This window comes from Mixophyes fleayi, chromosome 10 (genome assembly GCF_038048845.1).
Source record: "Mixophyes fleayi isolate aMixFle1 chromosome 10, aMixFle1.hap1, whole genome shotgun sequence".
In the NCBI taxonomy this organism is placed as follows: Eukaryota; Metazoa; Chordata; class Amphibia; order Anura; family Limnodynastidae; genus Mixophyes; species Mixophyes fleayi.
Window position 1 is genome coordinate 38,643,559 of NC_134411.1, and position 20,015 is coordinate 38,663,573.

The window sequence follows — 20,015 nt, forward strand, 5'->3', positions numbered from 1 at the left end:
TTCATGATACTTCTTCTCTTTGTACGGACTTTAGAGGGACTTAAATAAACTGGAGGATTGGGCGGCTAAATGGAATATGAGGTTTAACACAGATAAATGTAAGGTTATGCATTCAGGGATCAAAAACAAGAACGCAATCTATAAATTAAATGGAATTAATTTGGGAGAATCTATAATGGAAAAGGATTTGGGAGTGCTCGTAGACAGTAGACTTAGCAATAGTGCTCAATGTCAAGCAGCAGCTGCAAGGGCAAACAAAATATTGGCATGCATAAAAAGGGGCATAGATGCAAGGGAAGACAGTGTAATTTTGCCACTGTATAAATCATTGGTAAGACCTCATCTTGAATATGCAGTACAGTTCTGGGCACCACTCTATAAAAAAGATAATTTGGAACTAGAAAGGGTTCAGAGAAGGGCGACAAAATTGATAAAGGGTATGGAGTCATTAGGTTATGAGGAATGGTTAGCCAGTTTAGGCATGTTTACTTTAGAAAAGAGGCGTCTAAAGGGAGATATGATTACTATGTACAAATACATTAGGGGTCAATACAGAGAGCTTTCATGGGAACTTTTTACCCCAAGGACCATACACAGGACACGTGGTCACCCCCTAAGGTTAGAGGAGAGGAAATTTCACAACCAGCAAAGGAAGGGGTTCTTTACAGTAAGGGCAGTCAAGATATGGAATTCATTGCCAGGGAAGGTTGTGATGGCAGATTCAATAGATATGTTTAAGAAAGGGTTAGACAAATTTTTAGCGGAAAGGTGTATCCAGGGATACGACCGTTAATTTAAAATAAAGGATAGTAGTGGATATAGGGTAAAAATTGGATTGCAATATTGAGTCTGGGGGGATTTTCAAAATTGAAACAGATGGGCGGTTGCCTACTCCGGATTAATTTCAAATATAAGTGCAGGATCGCAGGAGATCCAAAATAGGTTGAACTTGATGGACTGGTGTCTTTTTTCAACCTCATCAACTATGTTACTATGTACGCATTCTTCCTCCGTTCCTCATACTACCCGCTCTTATACAGGGCCGTCTTTCCCATTGGTACACAATGGGCAGGTGCCCGGGGGCCCTGCAGCCCAGTGGGGCCCGTCGGAGGCAGGAAAAAAAACCTGAAAAAAAAAAAAAGACAATACTTACCGTGCGGTCAGCTGGCGATCCGGCTTCCTCCCTGGTCTCCTCCTACGTGCGGTGCTCGCAGTGCATGTCCCGATATCCATTGTGGAGCGCGACGGAGGAGGAGACCAGGGAGGGAGCCGGATCGCCAGCTGACCGCAAGGTAAGTATTGTTTTTTTTCCTGCCTCTGACGGGCCCCCCTGGGCTGCAGGGCCCATATATATAATAATATTTTCTTTTTTTTTTGTATATATAGGGGCCCCGTGCACTGCTGTGCCCGGGGGCCAAAGATGTTCTTGAGTGGGCCCTGCCTGGTGCTCCTGTTCTCAGCAGAGTTAATATTTTACCTGCCCTTGTATTGCTCTGTGTGCAGAGTTCTGCTTCGTCCTAGGCAGATTGTGTACGTGATACGGTACCGTACGCGTATAAAACACGTATCTCTATAAGTATCGGAATGAGGGAAAACTATCACTACTCGCCCTGAGAAACTTACAGGGACATGTTGGAAACAGTCTGATGTTGGGCAGAAAAAGACTCCATTATTTTTATTGAAAATGACCCTGCAGTAACCTGCTGAGAACATAACTGCGCCCTCGGACGCCTCCGCGCTGGGCTCTGGGTAACGTTCCCATAATTGGCGTGACTGATGATAATCAATGTCTAATTTGTTTTCTTTGTCCTATAAAGTGGATGCAGAGGACAGCGACATGGGCGACTGGGTTACATTGAGTTTTCATCTCTGCCGTGATCAATATTTGTCATTAAATTCTCTGATAACTCGGTTCTGACTGTGGCGACTGATTCTAGATGCGCCGTTTGTTATGTAAATGTCTTTCTGTACCAGACGGGTCTAAGTCAGTGCGGATCCAGCGAAGACAGAGATTAATTCCCTGATCTGAGCTGTCGTTCTATAAAGACTCTTCTTGTGTTTTCCCTAAAGCAGCATTATACATATTAATTGTATCTATTTATCTTTTATCTAATGTGTATTTCTCCTTTATTATATATATCTACGTCTAAATCTCATTTCATTATCTATCAATCTCGCATCTTTCAATCTCATACTTATTATCGTTTATTTTACATACCGCTAATAATATTATGCACCGCTGCACAGAGAATATCTAATTATTCACATCCACCCCTGTCCCATGGAGCTTACAATTTAAATCCCTACCACACACACACAGACACGCACACACTAGGGTCCAGTCTGTCTTTGGACTTTGGGAGGAAACCGGAGCATCCGGAGGAGACCCAGGCAAACACAGAAAGAACATACAATCTCCACATAGATAGGGCCCTGGTAGGAATCAACACGGCGCTGTGAGACAGCAATGCTAACCACTGTGCTACATTTATCTCATATCTGTCTATCTAGAATCTGTGCAGTATTTTTATGAACCCGATCTTGTGTATCTATATATCTCTCATATCATTATCTACCTAACTACGCACCCATCCTCCAGGTCTGCAGGAGGACAATAGGCAGGATGGAGATTTGCTGGGATTCCAACTCTGGCGTAGACTAAGCGTGTGTTGTTCTGTTTCCTAGGTATGGCAGTGTGGAGGAAGCGTCGAGGTTCTGCCCTGCTCAAGGATCGCTCACATCGAAAGAGCCCACAAGCCGTATACGGAAGACCTCACGTCCCACGTCCGGAGGAACGCCCTGCGGGTGGCTGAAGTCTGGATGGATGAGTTTAAGAGTCACGTGTACATGGCGTGGAACATACCACAAGAGGTGCGGTATTCATAGTCCTTCATCGGAGATGTGTATCAGAGTCTGTAGGGTGACACATAATGGCCCCTGGGAACCGGCCCTAATACTAGATCACATTTCAAAAATTGTCACTAGACATATAGAAAGATTCCATATCACTGCTCATCAGTGTGACAGATGGAGACTGCGGAGATAGGGCGCTGTACGGAAGACTGCGGAGATAGAGCGCTGTACGGAACACTGCGGAGATAGAGCGATGTACAGGAGACTGCGGAGATAGGAAGATGTACGGGAGACTGCAGAGATAGGGCGATGTACGGTTACGTGAGACTGCGGAGATAGGAAGATGTGCGGTTACAGGATACTGCGAGATAGGGCGATGTACGGTTACGTGAGACTGCGGAGATAGAACGATGTACGGGAGACTGCGGAGATAGGGAGATGTACGGTTACGTGAGACTGCGGAGATAGGAAGATGTGCGGTTACGGGATACTGCGAGATAGGGCGATGTACGGTTACGGGAGACTGCAGAGATAGGGCGATGTACGGTTACGGGAGACTGCAGAGATAGGGCGATGTACGGTTACGGGAGACTGCGGAGATAGGGTGATGTACGGTTACGAGAGACTGCAGAGATAGGGCGATGTACGGTTACGGGAGACTGCAGAGATAGGGCGATGTACGGTTACGGGAGACTGCAGAGATAGGGCGATGTACGGTTACGTGAGACTGCGGAGATAGGAAGATGTGCGGTTACGGGATACTGCGGAGATAGGGAGATGTACGGTTACGTGAGACTGCGGAGATAGGAAGATATACGGTTACGGGAGACTGCGGGGATAGGGCGCTGTACGGTTACGGGAGACTGCGGAGATAGGAAGATGTACGGTTACGGGAAACTGCGGATATTTCCGTCAGAAGTATAAATCTTTGTGTCAATTCGCCAATCTCCACCATTCTAATTCATCCAGCGCTGGGGAATAACCCGCTCACACCCCAGAACCATTCTCCTCCACCTCTCTCACATTAGAGTTATGGCCGTAGAGTGTTTTCTACTCCATGAATTCCTCCCGGTTACCAGGTAGAGGCAGAACATAAAGAATGTACATTTAATGAGGCCATTAGCACATAGCGATGTGAACATATATTTATCTCTCACGCAGCAAAGACAAATAACTGTGATTTTTAATGACTTAGTGAGATTTCACTAAACTGAGCCATAGATCAATAGGGGACGTCTATGGACAGATCATATCTGAATGTTAATTTAATTTTTCTGTTGCCAGAGAGTTATAGAAAGAGGCCGAAATATTCACGTTTATCGTTATTGGTGACGATTCCCAGTTTTGCTGCGAGGAAGATAAATTGTGCTGATTTAAAGCAGTTCTGTGTGTACACTAATAATATCCTGTGATAATCACTAGTTATTTATGGGAGAAAATACAACATGGATTTACACAGCCGTTATGTCATATTATAATATATTTATGGGCTTTCCACCAGCAGGTGCTTTAGCGCGCTCCCTGCGACTTTTACACTGCTGTCTTCTGTGCTTCTTAGCCATGTAATCAAGTAATAGTTGCAGGAGGAGAATCTAATAAGTAAAGTGGTCTGAAGGTGGAAACTCCTTTTTTTTTAGTTTTGCACTATCCTACATTCAATTATGTTTGTTTGTAAATATGCATGAACCAGTTTCCCCCTATGCACAGTTGTAAGTGATTTTCTTAAAAAAAAAAAAAAGTTAATTTATTATTTATATTGATAGAACGTCACAACATTGCACAGCGCTGTACATAGAATGTTTATCATCCGTCCCTGATACATTGGAGCTTACAGTCTAAATTCTCTACTACACACACTGGAGTCCGTTCTGTCTGCAGCCAATTAACCTATTAGTGTGAGTTTGATTTGGGCTGTGGAATGAAACCAAAGCCAACATGTGGAGAACATACAATCTCCACGCAGATAGGGCCCTTCTCAGAATCAAAACCTTGACCCCAACGCTGCAAGGGTTCCACCATTGTACAACTCTGTCTTTCTGTTTTCTTTCTATGTTTTTCACCAAAGCATTTATATCATCAAGAAAACTTTTGTTTCCCCTTCTTTTCTCAACGGCGGACCCTACGGTCTAACTGCAATATCTGAATTTTCTACTCACAGTTCAGCAGTCTCTTTTTAGCGACAAGTATTCTTCTTTAAACATGTAGAGATCTCATCTAACCACATTATCCCATTTTCAAAAAGCTCATATCATATTAAATATGGTGTTTGTCAGGGGTACCCATCCCCTAATACTATTTTTTTTTTAAATTATTTTATTTATGGAAACTTGTATTTAATATTTAGTGGCCCTATGAGCTCTGAGTAACTCCCATAGAGTCAGAAAGTCTGATGTGCTTAGGAAAAATCTCCCCCTCCCCCCCACCTTAATAAATCTCCAGAAACATTTCTATGCACTATGTATACAGTCTGTGAAATATTACTTCTTTGTTTATTATAATGTTACGCAGTGATGTGCAGGGGATATAATCATATAATAACCTGCATTTTGTTATGCTATAAGATTATTTTGCATTTAGTTGGTGTCCGGGAGGCCGTTCTGGTTATTACACATTATCAATGCCGGCAGCTCGTGGGAACAGTCTGTAATATGGTCGCATCCAATCACTGCTCCCTTGTGATTAATCATCCTGGCTCCGGAGACCGGGACTCGCTGACTCACGCCGTTCCCTTCTCCCCCCTGCAGGACCCCGGGATTGACATAGGTGACATATCAGAGAGGAAAGCTCTGAGGAAGAGGCTGCAGTGTAAGACCTTCCGGTGGTACCTTGTGACCGTGTATCCAGAGATGAGGACCTACTCTGACAACATCGCCTACGGCGTGGTGAGTCCGTCTCCTGCGCTGCGTTAAGGATATGAATCAGCCTTTACATCAATGTGTACAGCAGACTGGAAAGAGGAACGCTACACATTGTCTTACTTAAGTCACATTGCCCATTTTATCCTACAATTACTTTTATCCTACTTTTGTTTTACTAATTACGCTGCTATTATTTGCAGCTCCTACCTCTGCTTTCTAGTAGTGTATTTATATCATCTGTCCTTGTTTCTGTTGTCTGACAAAGTCGCGCTCTAGATACAATTGTATCCGATGCACAGAGTTGTCGTATATCCAAGCACCACATTATAAACATCTCTGCCTGATTCTATAAATACACAACTGCAAAGCACAGAGGGAAGCAAGAAAAAGAGAAATGTATTTAGTAAAAAGTTTAAAATTAGTCAACAAGTTAAAGTGATCTGAAGGGGCAGCCTAGTCCCCCATTTTTTCTGTGTCTTCTAGTGATGTAACAAACATAGATGGAATTAAAAGTTACCTGTAACTGTAGTCTAACCCATCTACTTGTGTGCTTGAGGCTTCATCATGTGTCCAGACAATGTGAGAGGTCATCCTCTGGGAACATACCTGACCTCTTCTCCAAAATATACCTTAGCCACAATTCCTGTTACTTTGTTGCAACAACGTAACAGGAATGTGAAAGACCTATGGCGGTGTTAGGTATGGGACCGCGATTCTCACCTGTGTGTGTGTGATGTATGACGCTGAGCAGTATAGATGGCCACACTTCTGTATTATACAGGTATATTCACTAGCTTACTAATACACAGGTTTTATACATATTATTATTATTATTATTATTATTATTATTATTATTATATGTTCAACACACAAGAACAGTGCCAGAGTATTTTGGGTCATTGTCCTGCAGATTTTGTTAATAAATGCAAAATAAAGTGTCTGGGACAGGATGTCAAAGATTTATCCGAGCAATGCTGCCCATATTCCACGATTCCCCCTTCCCCCAAAGACTCCCCCTCCCCCTATTCCAGGTAGAATGAATGAGTTATTTTCCTATCGAGGACCAGGCACGGGGAGGTCAGCCAAGAAAAACTAATTTCTTACGACTCTGCCTAAACAAATATATATGTAAATATCTGTAACATTTTCTCCAGTTTGCTATAAATAAAATGTGGTGTTGCCCATAGCGACCAATCAAAGATTCGCTTTCATTATCTGAGGAACACTGGAACAATGACAGACACTGGTTGCCATGGGCAACATCACCTTTACTGCAGTTATATGTGGATTCTACAAACATTGGGGGCTGCGATGTGAAGTATATTGTTAGTTATAAATGCACAATGGCCAAAAACTTTACCCAGTATACAGAATATAATTCTTCGTCGCTGAACCTCATTAATTGCACCAGATTGTCACTGTAAATCGCTGCTGTGTTTAGAGCAAGCCTGGCTCTCCAATCGTTGGGAAACTACAAGTCCCAGCATGCTTTTCCAGCAGATAGCGCGTCTATAGCTGGCAGGGTATGCTGGGAATTGTAGTTTCACAACACTTAGAGTGCAGCAGGTTGGCCAGGCCTAGAGGGTCTATCTGGCGCATGTACTCCCCGCTGTCAGGAGACGCCAATGCAGACTATAAGTTTGCAGGGAGATGCAAAGGCCACCCGCCTACAACTCTAGAACCACGACGTTCGTTGAATTCAACTTTTTAAATTTTTTTCCTAAAACACTGCTCGATTTAACCTCCTATAAATTAAATGAATTATGAGAGAGAGAGGACATCGAACTGTCTTTATTACATGTGAAACTTTAGGGTGTTTTTGAAGCTCTTTGTTCTTACACCAAGCAAAGTGCGTCTAGCACAGCGATCCTCCAAGTTGCAATTGGAAGGCGCAACACGTGTCCTATTAAAAATACAGGACAAGGCCTGATCTCTACTGTTGCAGAATTCATGTGTTGGCGTCAAAAAATGTCTGCACCCTTCCGCAAGGGACACCCTAAAAATACACCCGCTCCCCCCCCTTCATGCTGGTAATCTTGCTCCACAAAATGAATCCTCGTTTTTGCATTGCTCTGCAATAATTATGCACATCGTTAATTAGCAAGGAATGTCCTCGCTCCACCCCCAGCTCCTCCCACAAATCCATGGCGTCTGGCAGAAATCTACAGCGCCACCTAGGGGGTCCTGTCTGTTCTGCGCTCTGTAAATGACTTTCAACGCGTTTAGCGAATGCACTGCCAAAAAACGCAGCTAATGAATGTACTCCGACTGTACGTTCCTCTTGTTGTATTGTCCACGTTTCCAGAGATTAAATAGGAGCGGGTGGTTGCTGTTTCTTGAGTACATACAGACAGACAATAAGTGGTATCTTGGCATTAAATAAGAATGCATAAAATGGAAAACAAATCTGAAACATAATTAACATAAAGTCCTCTCGTTCCTGATCTGCATATAGACCTGATCCAGGCTCTCTGCAGCACAGATCATTGCAGTGTTTTACTGACTGGTCACCCAACCCCAGCGGCTGTATGTTGAGAGCACACGGTTTAGACTAGATCCTCGTTTTACAAACAGAAGGTTTCTTTATAATCCCTGCTCTGGCAGAGGGAGCTTTATTCCTTTACTCGCCAGTCGGCCGCTGCGTTTAAAATATTGTGCTTTATAAATAGCAGCAATGTGAACTCTGAGCAACCCTGTGTAGCTCACATTATTATAAACAGCCGATGAGGCCAGACCCCCGTGGGGATCTGTACAGGAGAAGCATCAGCACTGTGCTGCCAAATCTGGATTAGAACACCCAGCGCCCTCTTATATTTATTAAAATATAGTCATAATTTATTATTTTTTTTCCCATTTATTATTCTTTAGTATATTCTAATATAGAACAAGTTATTTTGTTTCCGAAACTGTAAGATTTAAGATGCAGAATTCAGGGGCGCATTTATATCTAATTTTTTAATAAATTAAATTATTTACAGTGTTCCCTTAATATTAGAAGTTCACAGCATTGTGGGTAACGATACATCAGGTGTTAGCGCTGTTACATGGTTGTAATTAGAGGCTGTTTAGGGGGGATTTCTGCCCCCAGGGTCTGGTCCCATAGTGGGCTACCCAGGGTCACTGGGCACCTGCATTTTGTTCCTATAAAATGTTCCTAATAGGCTGTTGAGCTGGCCCCTCCCCCCGGGCTAAAGTTTCCCCCCCTTATTGCAACGCTGCACAAAATACATCTGTATATATCCGTCAATAGATTGAGGCAATTTCTCCAAAGCTGGAGAAACATTTTGACAGAGGTTAGTACATAGATACCCTGCACATCAGTAGAACAATGATTAGATTATAATCTGTAATATAACCATTATAGGGGGTGCTCATCTTTACTACATGGCTATGGCTCAATCCTCTCTTCAGTCAGCAGGAGCAGAGGGTTCTAGTACCGGGGAGACGTGTGGCCCCCACCCGTCGGGTGTGACTGAGCTGTTTAAGGGCACCGAGGACGTAGGGGCAGAGTATCCCAACATGATATTGGACCCCTGTACTGTTATTTGGGTGCGGGAGAGTTAAAATGATATATTTTTGTTTTTATTAACATAATAATTGTGCATAATATAATATAGCGTTAGTGACATAATGATATGTAATAATTGCGCACAATGTGATATAATAGTAGCGTAATAATATATAATAATTATGTACAATACAATATTACATATTATGCCACTAACACTATATATTGTATCGAGCACAATTATTATATATTACATTAATAATACTATATTACATTGTGTACAATTATTACATATTATATCACTATATAATGGTGTTGGTGACCTAATATGTAATAATTGTGCACATTGTAATATAGTATTAGTAACGTAATAATATATAATAATTATGCATGATGCAATATAGTGTTAGTGACATTATTATTATTATTATTATTATTATAATTACCATTTATTTATATAGCGCTGTACAGAGAACTCACTAACATCACTCCCTGCCCCATTGGAGCTTACAGTCTAAATTCCCTAACATACACAGACAGACAGACAGACAGAGACAGACAGACAGACAGACAGACAGACACACACACACACACACACACACTAGGGTCAATTTAGATAGCAGCCAATTAACCTACCACTATGTTTTTGGAGTGTGGGAGGAAACCGGAGCACCTGGAGGAAACCCACGCAAACAGTGACATAATATCTAATCATTGTACATGATGCAATATATAATTAGTAATATAATATGTAATTGTGCACAGTGCATTATAATAGAACTATTGGAGACTGGTTCCGGCTCAGGAGTGACCCAGACACGTCAGGTTGATGTCACCGTCTGTGGTAACAATTCAGTCACAACACAAAATTGCTTCATTTTTATACTGATTTTATTTGCCTTAATTGCATCGGCTAAATGGGGTGATCGAAGTACCCCATTATTTATAAGGTCATTACTCCATGGATTTCTCCATGAAAATCGCAGTGCTCCTATCCTGGAGGGAATAATCTTATGAACCCTCGCTCCCCGTGGGCACAGAGTCATCTTCACTTCTCATCCCCCTTGTACATCTCCTGCCCCCCTGCCCAGGTGTCACCTCCGATCAGACGCAGTGAGCGCTGGCGTACAGAGCAGCCGGGGCTTTATTCCCGCGCTACCCACGGACAATCACATTTCACATTACAGTCACAATGAGTTTGGTAATCAGACAGGATAATAAATATCTTTTCTTTGCTCGAAAAAGCAGATCCAATTTCTCAGTCCAGTTTGTCTTTGATTAATGTGTCATTTTATCTCAATGTGAAGGACATCAGCGTGCCGTACTCAGCGGACCCTAAAATACGTGACCCTCCTGTTGATTGTGTAACAGACAGCTCCATAGACCCCCCACCCACCACCTCTGTGTGACCCGTTGCCACTAATGGTTATTTTATTCAAATTGCACAATATGGGAATTTTTGATTTTTCAAATGAATGGAGACAGATATTTGGATACATTAGGAAATTTATGCAAACTGGTAGAAAGGAGACAGCTGCTGTAACCCATGGCAACCATTCAAGACAATTGCTTTGATATTCTAAACTGTTCTATCACCACTGCTAGTAAGAATGTGATGGGTTGCTATGGGTTACGTCTTCCGTTTCATGTCTACCAGTTTTCATAAATGTTCTCCAAATTCCCCAGTTAGGTTAGAAGGACATTAAGAACTTACAATTTATAAATACGGTCACTGGTCCTTCCAAACACACCGCGTATCGGAGTCTGCGTTACTCATTGATGCAAAATACATCAAACAGCATAAAACCAAAACCAAAACATGAAGCTAATCCAGATCCAAAACCAAAATCAGTTCACGGGGGTCAGTGAGCATCTCTAATGTGATCCCATTATATCTATAAGTCACTCTTAATACTCCCATTGATGACTAAACCTTTGGGTAAATTCTATCTGTGCGTAATCCATTAATATCTGTAGGTTGGACACGTGTCATATTTATATGGAACAGGAAAGGTAATGGGGACCGTTGTTCCTTATGGTGTTCACAAAAACCTGCTGTCACTTAGCTGAGGGAGAACTATTTGGTCACCGTAGAATCAGTGACAACTAATCCTGATGTAAAGTACATGTGTTTCACCAATATAAAGTGCCATAAAGATGGTCACACGTTACCAATGAGACTGGATCTTCTAATCTCCTGTTATGTGCACACGTTGGCTGGTTATTGATCCACAGAGGAATATTATATGAAGATTTCCTCCAGTTTTCAAAAAAAAAATGACACCAAGTTACATAATTATCTGTTGTGGATGTGGTTTAGTTTATTCATTTCCAGTGTATCTCTCGTACAATTTTAGTTTCACTTCTTTTATTCTAATCTCAATTTCACGATTTGTTATTTACAGATTAAACACTGTAAAATATTATCTATAATATACACACACACTATTTCTGTGACACGCCTGTAGGTAACAATTTGTTTCTCTACCTTCTGTAGCTGCAGAACTCCCTAAAGACGGACCTTTGCCTCGACCAGGGGCCGGACACGGACAACATCCCCATCTTATATATCTGCCATGGAATGACCCCGCAGGTTAGTCCCAATTGTAGGACAGCGTCATAGCTACATAACATCTGAGTTCTAGGTTGTACGTCCATCGCTATCTCAGTCATTTAATCTTATACAACTCCCTCCAGTCTTTAGTCAAATAATGTAAATTGTACATGTAATAATTAGTATTTTGCATTTACTCTTTGTATAATACAAGGAGATCTTATAGAATTACTAGTAGAAGTAATTGTTATTAGAAAAGAAGAAGACGGGATAATGTATAGGTGTAAATCTGGGTTGATATAGACCACAGACATGTGTACACAATATTTTCCGGCTACTGAAAATATATATAGATATAGAGATAGAAAGAGATAGATAGATATAGAGATAGATAGATATATGGTCGAAGAAACTCTTAATATAGTTCTGTATATAGAGAGATATGAGTGAGATAAAGTGACGACATTAAGTAAGAAGGGAATGATTTGAAATCTCCTCACATTGGTTAATAGCGTGACCAGGTGGTCCACTAATGACCCCCCAAACTCCCACCAGCATAGAATATAGCCCCAAGTCTCAAACTAGATCTTGGTAATGAAATGTATCAGATATATTGAATTTTGAACAAAGGTTTGTTATAAATGAAAACTATTTCTCTTGGGCTGAAGTTATTTGTGGTGTACTCCAGCGATCCATTTTGACCCTGTCCTTTTCAGTGTCTCAGAGGTCATCTACAAGGTCATTAGTAAAAGTGTTCATAGTTGCTGATGACACCAAGCTGTGGAGGGTCATTAACACAGAGCAGAATAGTAACTTCAGAATGACTGGGACGAAATCGAAAACTAAGCCGCAACGCAGCAGATGGAATGTAACGTAGATAAATCTGAGGCTATGTACCGACACCGCAGGAATAACTGTGCTCTTTATACATTATATCAGGTACAACTGGGGAAAATAGAGGTGGGAAGGACTCACTAGCTGGCAGAAAGCTGAGTTTCTGCACAGTGCCAGGCAGCAGCTGTAAAGGCAAACAACAGGGGGATTGTGTCTTTTTCAACCTTCCTATGTAACTATGTTAGGACGGGCCCAGGCTTAGCGCCAGTTGCATCCTTTGTGCCTCTACCCCTGCACCCTTGTGATAGAGGGGTGAGACGTTGGGGAATGGATAGGGGGGAGGGGCAGCAAGATGACAAAATATACATAGAAGGCCAGAGGCAGTGTTTGGAAAAGGATATACAGACATAGAACAGACATAAATACAGAACAAGCATTGCAGCTGTTCATGTGGAGGGATGAAGCTGCCGGTCTGTAGAGAGGTCCGCACACTGGTTGTCTGCAGGGTTTTCTGTAGATATTGTAAAATACTAAGTATGAGGTTATGTATGACGCCCCTATATAGGTCCTTATCAGCCGTCTACAGGTGTTTACTGGATGCTGGAACCATACAATGACCATTCATGCTTCTGATGGCGTATTACGCGCCTACCGTGACGGCGTGGTATTATTTACGACTAAGAGATACGTGGATTTCTCTCATTGTGTCACCGGTCTGTTTCCATGGGGTTGAACCCAGGCATTTTAGGAAATATAATTGGAAAGCTTTCACTCACCAAGGCAGCAAAATGTGGTTTATTTTAGTACAAGAACATGCATAATTGAAGTAACTCAATAATTACATCTTAATGAAAATAGCTGTGGTCCTTTGTGCCTGTGGATTAGTCACATGGTGTTAAAAGTCAATTTAGGAACAAAGAGAGGTTTGATGCCTTTCAGCCGTGACATCGGGGGGGCTTGTTTGATTTTTATTCTTTGGAACGACTGTGTCAACAACATTTGCAGGTTCTATGTGGAAGTTTTACATACAGGATTGTCAGCATCATACGCGTGTGTGTGTAATGTGCAAACACGGAGACACGCAAAAGTGCGGCTCCTGGATTGTGTATATATAAATCTGGATGTAGGTGTTAAAATTTAAGTTAAGAAGAACTCATGAGTAACATAACAATGTAAATAATCATTTTACAAGAAGAATTGCAAATGTTTGCATTATTTGCTATCTAAAATGATACTATAGATTTTAATGCAAAGATTTACTATTGTGGATTATACGCACACCTGCCTACACTCCCAGAATGTCCAAGACCCTCCCGAATTTCGGATCCCACCTTGCTTGCTTCTAAAGTGGGCAGGGCCTTGATGTCTGTTTGTCGTGGGTCATTGCGCAGTTGGCGGGTCCATGATCTTGTCCCTTGTGTCAAAAATGTAGACAAGGATAATTATAGGTAAATCTTCAGTAGAATATTCTAAGACTCTGATCATAGAGCTTTGCGCTCTATGGGCTAGATTTACTAAACTGCGGGTTTGAAGAAGTGGAGATGTTGCCTATAGCAACCAATCAGAGTCTAGCTGTCATTTTGTAGTATGTGCTAAATAAATGATAACCAACATCTGATTGGTTGCTATAGGCAACATCTCCACTTCAAGCCCGCAGTTTAGTAAATATACCCCCTGTGTCAATAACATGACTGGTTTCCATTGAGTCAGTAAGTTGAGTATTGGCTCCGCCTACAAAATGGCTACCTTCAATTTGTTTAGGTGACAGAACTCTTTAGAGAGCTGATTAAATAAATCTGCACACAGTGTGCGATCTAGTTGTATTATTATATAGATTTCTTAGCGTGGCGCACAAAATATCTGGACAGAAAAGCAGATGTTTACTAAGCACAGATACGAGAGAGGACTGTGCTCATTTCAAAGCGATTTGGCTTTCAGGCCGGCAACACATTACCCAGAGCGGACTCATCCTTCAATCCAATTTGGATCATCCATCAATTTTTAATACAGATGTAACTGATGTGATAAAATGGAGCCCGATCGATATCAGACACGAGTGAAGTAAAGGCGCAGGTAATCAGCCCAGGCAACTCGGCACAGGGCCGGGAGATGGTGTTTGCAGTCGGTGCTATTAGTTCCTTTGTTCTGTGCAGTTATAGAGCAAGAATTACATGAAGTAATGTGTGTTTCATTCTTAAAGGGGACGTATCAAAAAATGGGGATAGACAGTTGTTTTAAAGCTTTGTGGAAAATGTTTAGTTTTCAGTTTTCCCCTCCTGTACATTTGACTTAAGTATTCCTCTGGATTATGCTGTTATTCAGCATTGTGCTACCTTTAAGGACAATAGATGGCTGAGACTTCATATAATATATCCGCCACACTATTAGATGAAGTACGTCAGCCGGAAGGGTCAATAGGCAATCAGAAGTAGCTACGTAGTGCTGCTGCTATCATAATTTTGTCTCTTTCAAGGGCTGTGGGGGCATCTCAGGCCGGTCCTTAGTGGGCTACCTTGGGCTGGCTCACTGGGCTACCTACATTTTTAAAATGTTCCTAATAGGGGGCGAGGCTGGGCTTAGAAGCCTTTCTCACCAAAATCCGGGGTCAGACACGGCCTCTTACTCTGACTCTCCATACACGAGGGGCTGAAAGTCTAAATTAAGCGCAAATATAAATTCTGACGCGTTTTATCACTCACAGAACGAAAATGCATCTGTTAATGCCTCACAAATGTGCTTATGCCCAACCTAAATGAAGCCCTTAATGTAGATCAGTCTGGAAAGTGTTGGGTTGTAAATCCTGTATATACCTGTAACCCTGCATTAAAATAAAATGGTGTTAATATTATTTACAAAGTCCTGATACCATTCAGCAAAACACTTTTTACATTAGAGGGCAAAAAATAAAGAAAGAAAATAAAATAATGTCGCTGACCTCCGAGGCCGCCTCCTCTGTCCTCCGTCGCTGGACTTACATTGTGTGAAACGACGGCGTTATTGGTTCTTATTCCCTGAGAAGTGCTCTGGATGTGGGTATTGTGTTCACCATCAATACTGACATTACAGCGCTGTCTGCCGCCTTTTATAAGACTGAATCAACATATTGGAAGCTTTGTTCCCCATTCTTGGACGTGCACCAAGGGTCTTTCATCGCCGGCGCTGTGTTTACACCATTGGCTTCTGGTCCCAGGTGTTTATCAAAAGATGTTGTTTGGTTTTTTTTTTGTCCTCCCGGTAAAGAACTTATTGATTGTTCTTGAATTGTCCTTAAAGTAACTTTAAATGTTCATAGTTTATGCAGCAGATAACTGAGCGAGATATTTCCTCCAAGCTGCTCTGTTACCATCCATCTGCTGCTGGGTAAACTTTAAATCCACGATCATCAACATGATCGTTGTATAGCGCCCACATGTGGCAGTTATCAGGTAGTGCACGCAGGCAGCTATAATCCAGTATTCTTCTGGTACACAGAGGAGAGAAACCTGCAATCCTGGTACACTAAGGATCATTCATCCCATGCAGCCGTGCACACGGACTTCTAGGCATAATGCAGGACGGACACATGTTCTGTACCTGTGCACAGACTGAACTTGTATTGATGAATGATCCCTAATGTGTCGGCAGCTCTTCTCTGTATACCAGTAGGGAAACTGGATGAGGGGAGGAGTTGGGTGGAGCGAGGGCGTACCTTGCAGTATGGAGTAGGAGCACTAGAGGAAGGGAGGAGTTGGGTGGAGCGAGGGCGTACCTTGCAGTATGGAGTAGGAGCACTAGAGGAAGGGAGGAGTTGGGTGGAGCGAGGACGTACCTTGTAGTATAGAGTGGGTGCACTTAATGGGAGGAGTTGGGTGGAGCGAGGACGTACCTTGCAGTATGGAGTGGGTGCACTTAATGAGGGGGGTTGGGTGGAGCGAGGACGTACCTTGCAGTATGGAGTGGGTGCACTTAATGGGAGGAGTTGGGTGGAGCGAGGGCGTACCTTGCAGTATGGAGTGGGTGCACTTAATGAGGGGGGTTGGGTGGAGCGAGGACGTACCTTGCAGTATGGAGTGGTTGCACTTAATGGGGGGGGGTTGGGTGGAGCGAGGACGTACCTTACAGTACGGAGTAGGTGCACTAGAGGGAGGGAGGAGTTGGGTGGAGCGAGGACGTACCTTGCAGTACGGAGTAGGTGCACTAGAGGAAGGGAGGAGTTGGGTGGAGCGAGGATGTACCTTGCAGTACGGAGTAGGTGCACTAAAGGAAGGGAGGAGTTGCGTGGAGCGAAGGCGTTCCTTGCAGTACGGAGTAGGTGCACTAGAGGAAGGGAGGAGTTGGGTGGAGCGAGGAGTACCTTGCAGTACGGAGTAGGTGCACTAGAGGAAGGGGGGAGTTGGGTGGAGCGAGGAGTACCTTGCAGTATGGAGTAGGTGCCCTAGAGGAAGGGAGGAGTTGGGTGGAGCGAGGACGTACCTTGCAGTATGGAGTGGGTGCACTTAATGGGGGGGTTGGGTGGAGCCAGGGCGTATCTTGCAGTATGGAGTGGGTGCATTTAATGGGGGGGTTGGGTGGAGCGAGGACGTACCTTGCAGTATGGAGTGGGTGCACTTAATGGGGGGGTTGGGTGGAGCCAGGGCGTATCTTGCAGTATGGAGTGGGTGCACTTAATGGGGGGGTTGGGTGGAGCGAGGACGTACCTTGCAGTATGGAGTGGGTGCACTTAATTGGGGGGGGGGGGGGGTTGGATGGAGCGAGGGTGTACCTTGCAGTACAGAGCAGGATGCTCTTTGATGCCACAGTTACACTTTTACATGTCTGAGTCATTAAGGAGAGCAAAGCAAAAAAAAAAAGAGTAACTTTGCACCTTGGCAAAACCATGTTGCTGTGGCGGTAAACTTAAAATGTGGGCACAGATTTATAGTTGGGGTAGGGTATGTTCTAGATCATCAAATTTTCAGCGTAAAAATAAAACTATGAAGTATTTGTGTGCTACATGGAAAAACAGCCAGTAATTTCCTTATGTGCAAAATAATAAACTAATTTGCACTCCTTACATTGTAACATGGTTTGTCCAGGATCAAATTAACTCTTTTTTTTTTTTTGCCTTGCTCTCCTTAATGCCTCAGGCCCATTATGTGCACCTTGATGTGCGCTGGTCACACAAACGCAGAACTAGGATGCTGTGCAGTGATTTTCGACAGCGTCTTGTACACAAGACCCTATGTCTGTACTCTCGGCATTGCATTAAAATTTTTACCAAACGCTGGATGCATCTTGGATGCAAATTGCTCGTTTATGAGCTACTCAGTGTGCAAAAAAACTAATGCAAGTATGATGCAAGCGTTCACTATAGTGATCAATAGATCACTATTTTGGCTTGTACCGCACACCGAGGCGCAAACTTAGTGTTTGTAAGATGAGGGCTAAATGAGACGTTCCCTGGAAGAGTTGTCACTATAATTGGCTCAGGCGGAGGCCGCTAAATTGGGATCTCTGGGAGAACATTTGTCTTCCAGTTCAGCTGGGAGTAGAAGTCGCTGCTGTAAGCACTTCCTCCCCGCGTTTCACCATCTGTATATTATATCCCCACTTGTCCAAACAAACTGCTCTAACAACAAAATTACAGACAATATTTTGCATCCCTGTGATTCTTGCCGAGTGTGATCTGTGGGAAGAGTTGTGTTTAAGGCTGACAGTGATTGAACGCTGCAATCGGCGTCTGTTTCTACACCACCACTCAGCGCCGTTATAATAATAATGACGTTTTCATTGCTTGCTACATATCAGAACCATTAAACGTGGTCTCCGTATCACTGATGGTGAGCGAGTATTAATAGTCAGGATGCAGGAGTCCTGCTGCCTTCTGGGTAACGAGTGCTGGGAATCAGAAGTGACGCCATTGTATTATGTCTGTAACTCGGCTCTGAGTCAGGATTGGGGTGTCAGACGCTTGGCTAGGCAGCGACTCAGTGTCTGCTGCCCTATAAATATTAATGATGCTCATCGGGTCCTTTACATCAAGTGGGTCTGGGAGATAACTGAAAAACAATCTTATATTTTAGTTACTTTATTTAAATCCGGCTATTTCTCCACAAGGCTGGTTTAGTCTGCACAGAAAATACATTCTCAGACCCTGCGATGTTCCTGTATCCTCATATTAACACCGTTTGTGTGTTTATATCGAAATAAATATATTTGTAATGGATTTGTTAAAAAATTAATTAGAAGTTATCACTAAATAACGGATGGTGTCGTCTACACCAAGGAAGGCCAGCGATGGACTTGACTGAGAAGAGAAGTATCCGAAATTGAGACTTCGCTGCTTTTGTAGAGAAACAATGGAAGCAGCGATTCCACAACAAACAATAAAATCACAATAGATTTTCCATACTCCCGGAATGTCCGGGAGACTACAGAATTCCGGGTGGATCTCCTCCAGCCCATCTCATAGTGAAGTGGACGGGGCGAGGGCCTTGATGCGATTCGCAGTGAAATGAGGCGTTCACACTAAATATTCAAATAAAAAGCAGTAAGTGTGGACCACCACAAATCTGAGAGAGAATTCCCTTGCCTAAAGAGCTTGCAGTCTATATAGAGATAAAGTAATTACTATAATTAATTATGGGGTCTGTAGACCTTCTACATATAGTGGTTTGTTAAGGAATCTGCTAAATGGTCAATAATACTGCAGATAATTCAACAGCCTTTCTTTTAAATCTGTCCGATTACTGTGATGTGATATTGGCACAAATCTGTAATATAATGTATCTGTTTATCATGCTACAGAGTATTCCTGATGTCTCTATGTTGCAATATCAACTTACAATGAACATTGATAGTTTTCAGTCTCCATCTAACAAAGTAACACAATACTGTACGTATGGAAGAGGAACCAGCACAAAACGGGGACCAAAATATGCTGCGGACATTGTAAAATTAACAATTGCCCTTGCTGGTCTTTTATTTAAAACTATAAAGACAGTCTCCTCATACGCTCACTCTCATTTTCCAATTAGTGTCAACTTTATTATCCTTTTATTGCAGGTTCACAGATATATCAGAGGCATCTATTGGTCAGCCACAGCTTCTATACTCTAGTATACATTCACAGACCACACAAAGTGCTTTGACACCAGCATAAACAACAGGACTACAGGGTTCCAGGGTGGTGGGGGTGTAGATTTGAGTTACTGAAGCCTGTAGTATTTGGCAGAAGGTACAGGCTACAGTAAATCCCCTTCTGTGTTTTGACATTTTAGTTTTAGTTAATTTCCCTCATGCTTTTTTTTATCATCAAAACCTTCATTAAAAGACAAAGTCCATCTCCTAAACCATCCTTGGCCCTGATAGTCGTAAACATCTGCTACCGCGTAGTATGTAGCGCAGAAAAGAAAATATAACCTAATTCGTTAAAGTGGCTGACATGGGG

At 42.6% G+C, this 20,015-nt stretch overlaps 1 protein-coding gene across 1 annotated transcript in view; it reads left to right on the forward strand.

Moving 5' to 3' along the window:
- Nucleotides 1-20,015, forward strand: part of GALNT18 (polypeptide N-acetylgalactosaminyltransferase 18) — a 226,063-nt gene that overhangs the window by 192,544 nt on the left and 13,504 nt on the right. Inside the window, exons 7-9 of the mRNA XM_075188471.1 lie at nucleotides 2,686-2,871; nucleotides 5,598-5,735; nucleotides 11,717-11,812. Of these exons, the coding sequence (XP_075044572.1) occupies nucleotides 2,686-2,871; nucleotides 5,598-5,735; nucleotides 11,717-11,812 (420 nt within the window). The remainder of the gene's footprint in view (nucleotides 1-2,685; nucleotides 2,872-5,597; nucleotides 5,736-11,716; nucleotides 11,813-20,015) is intronic.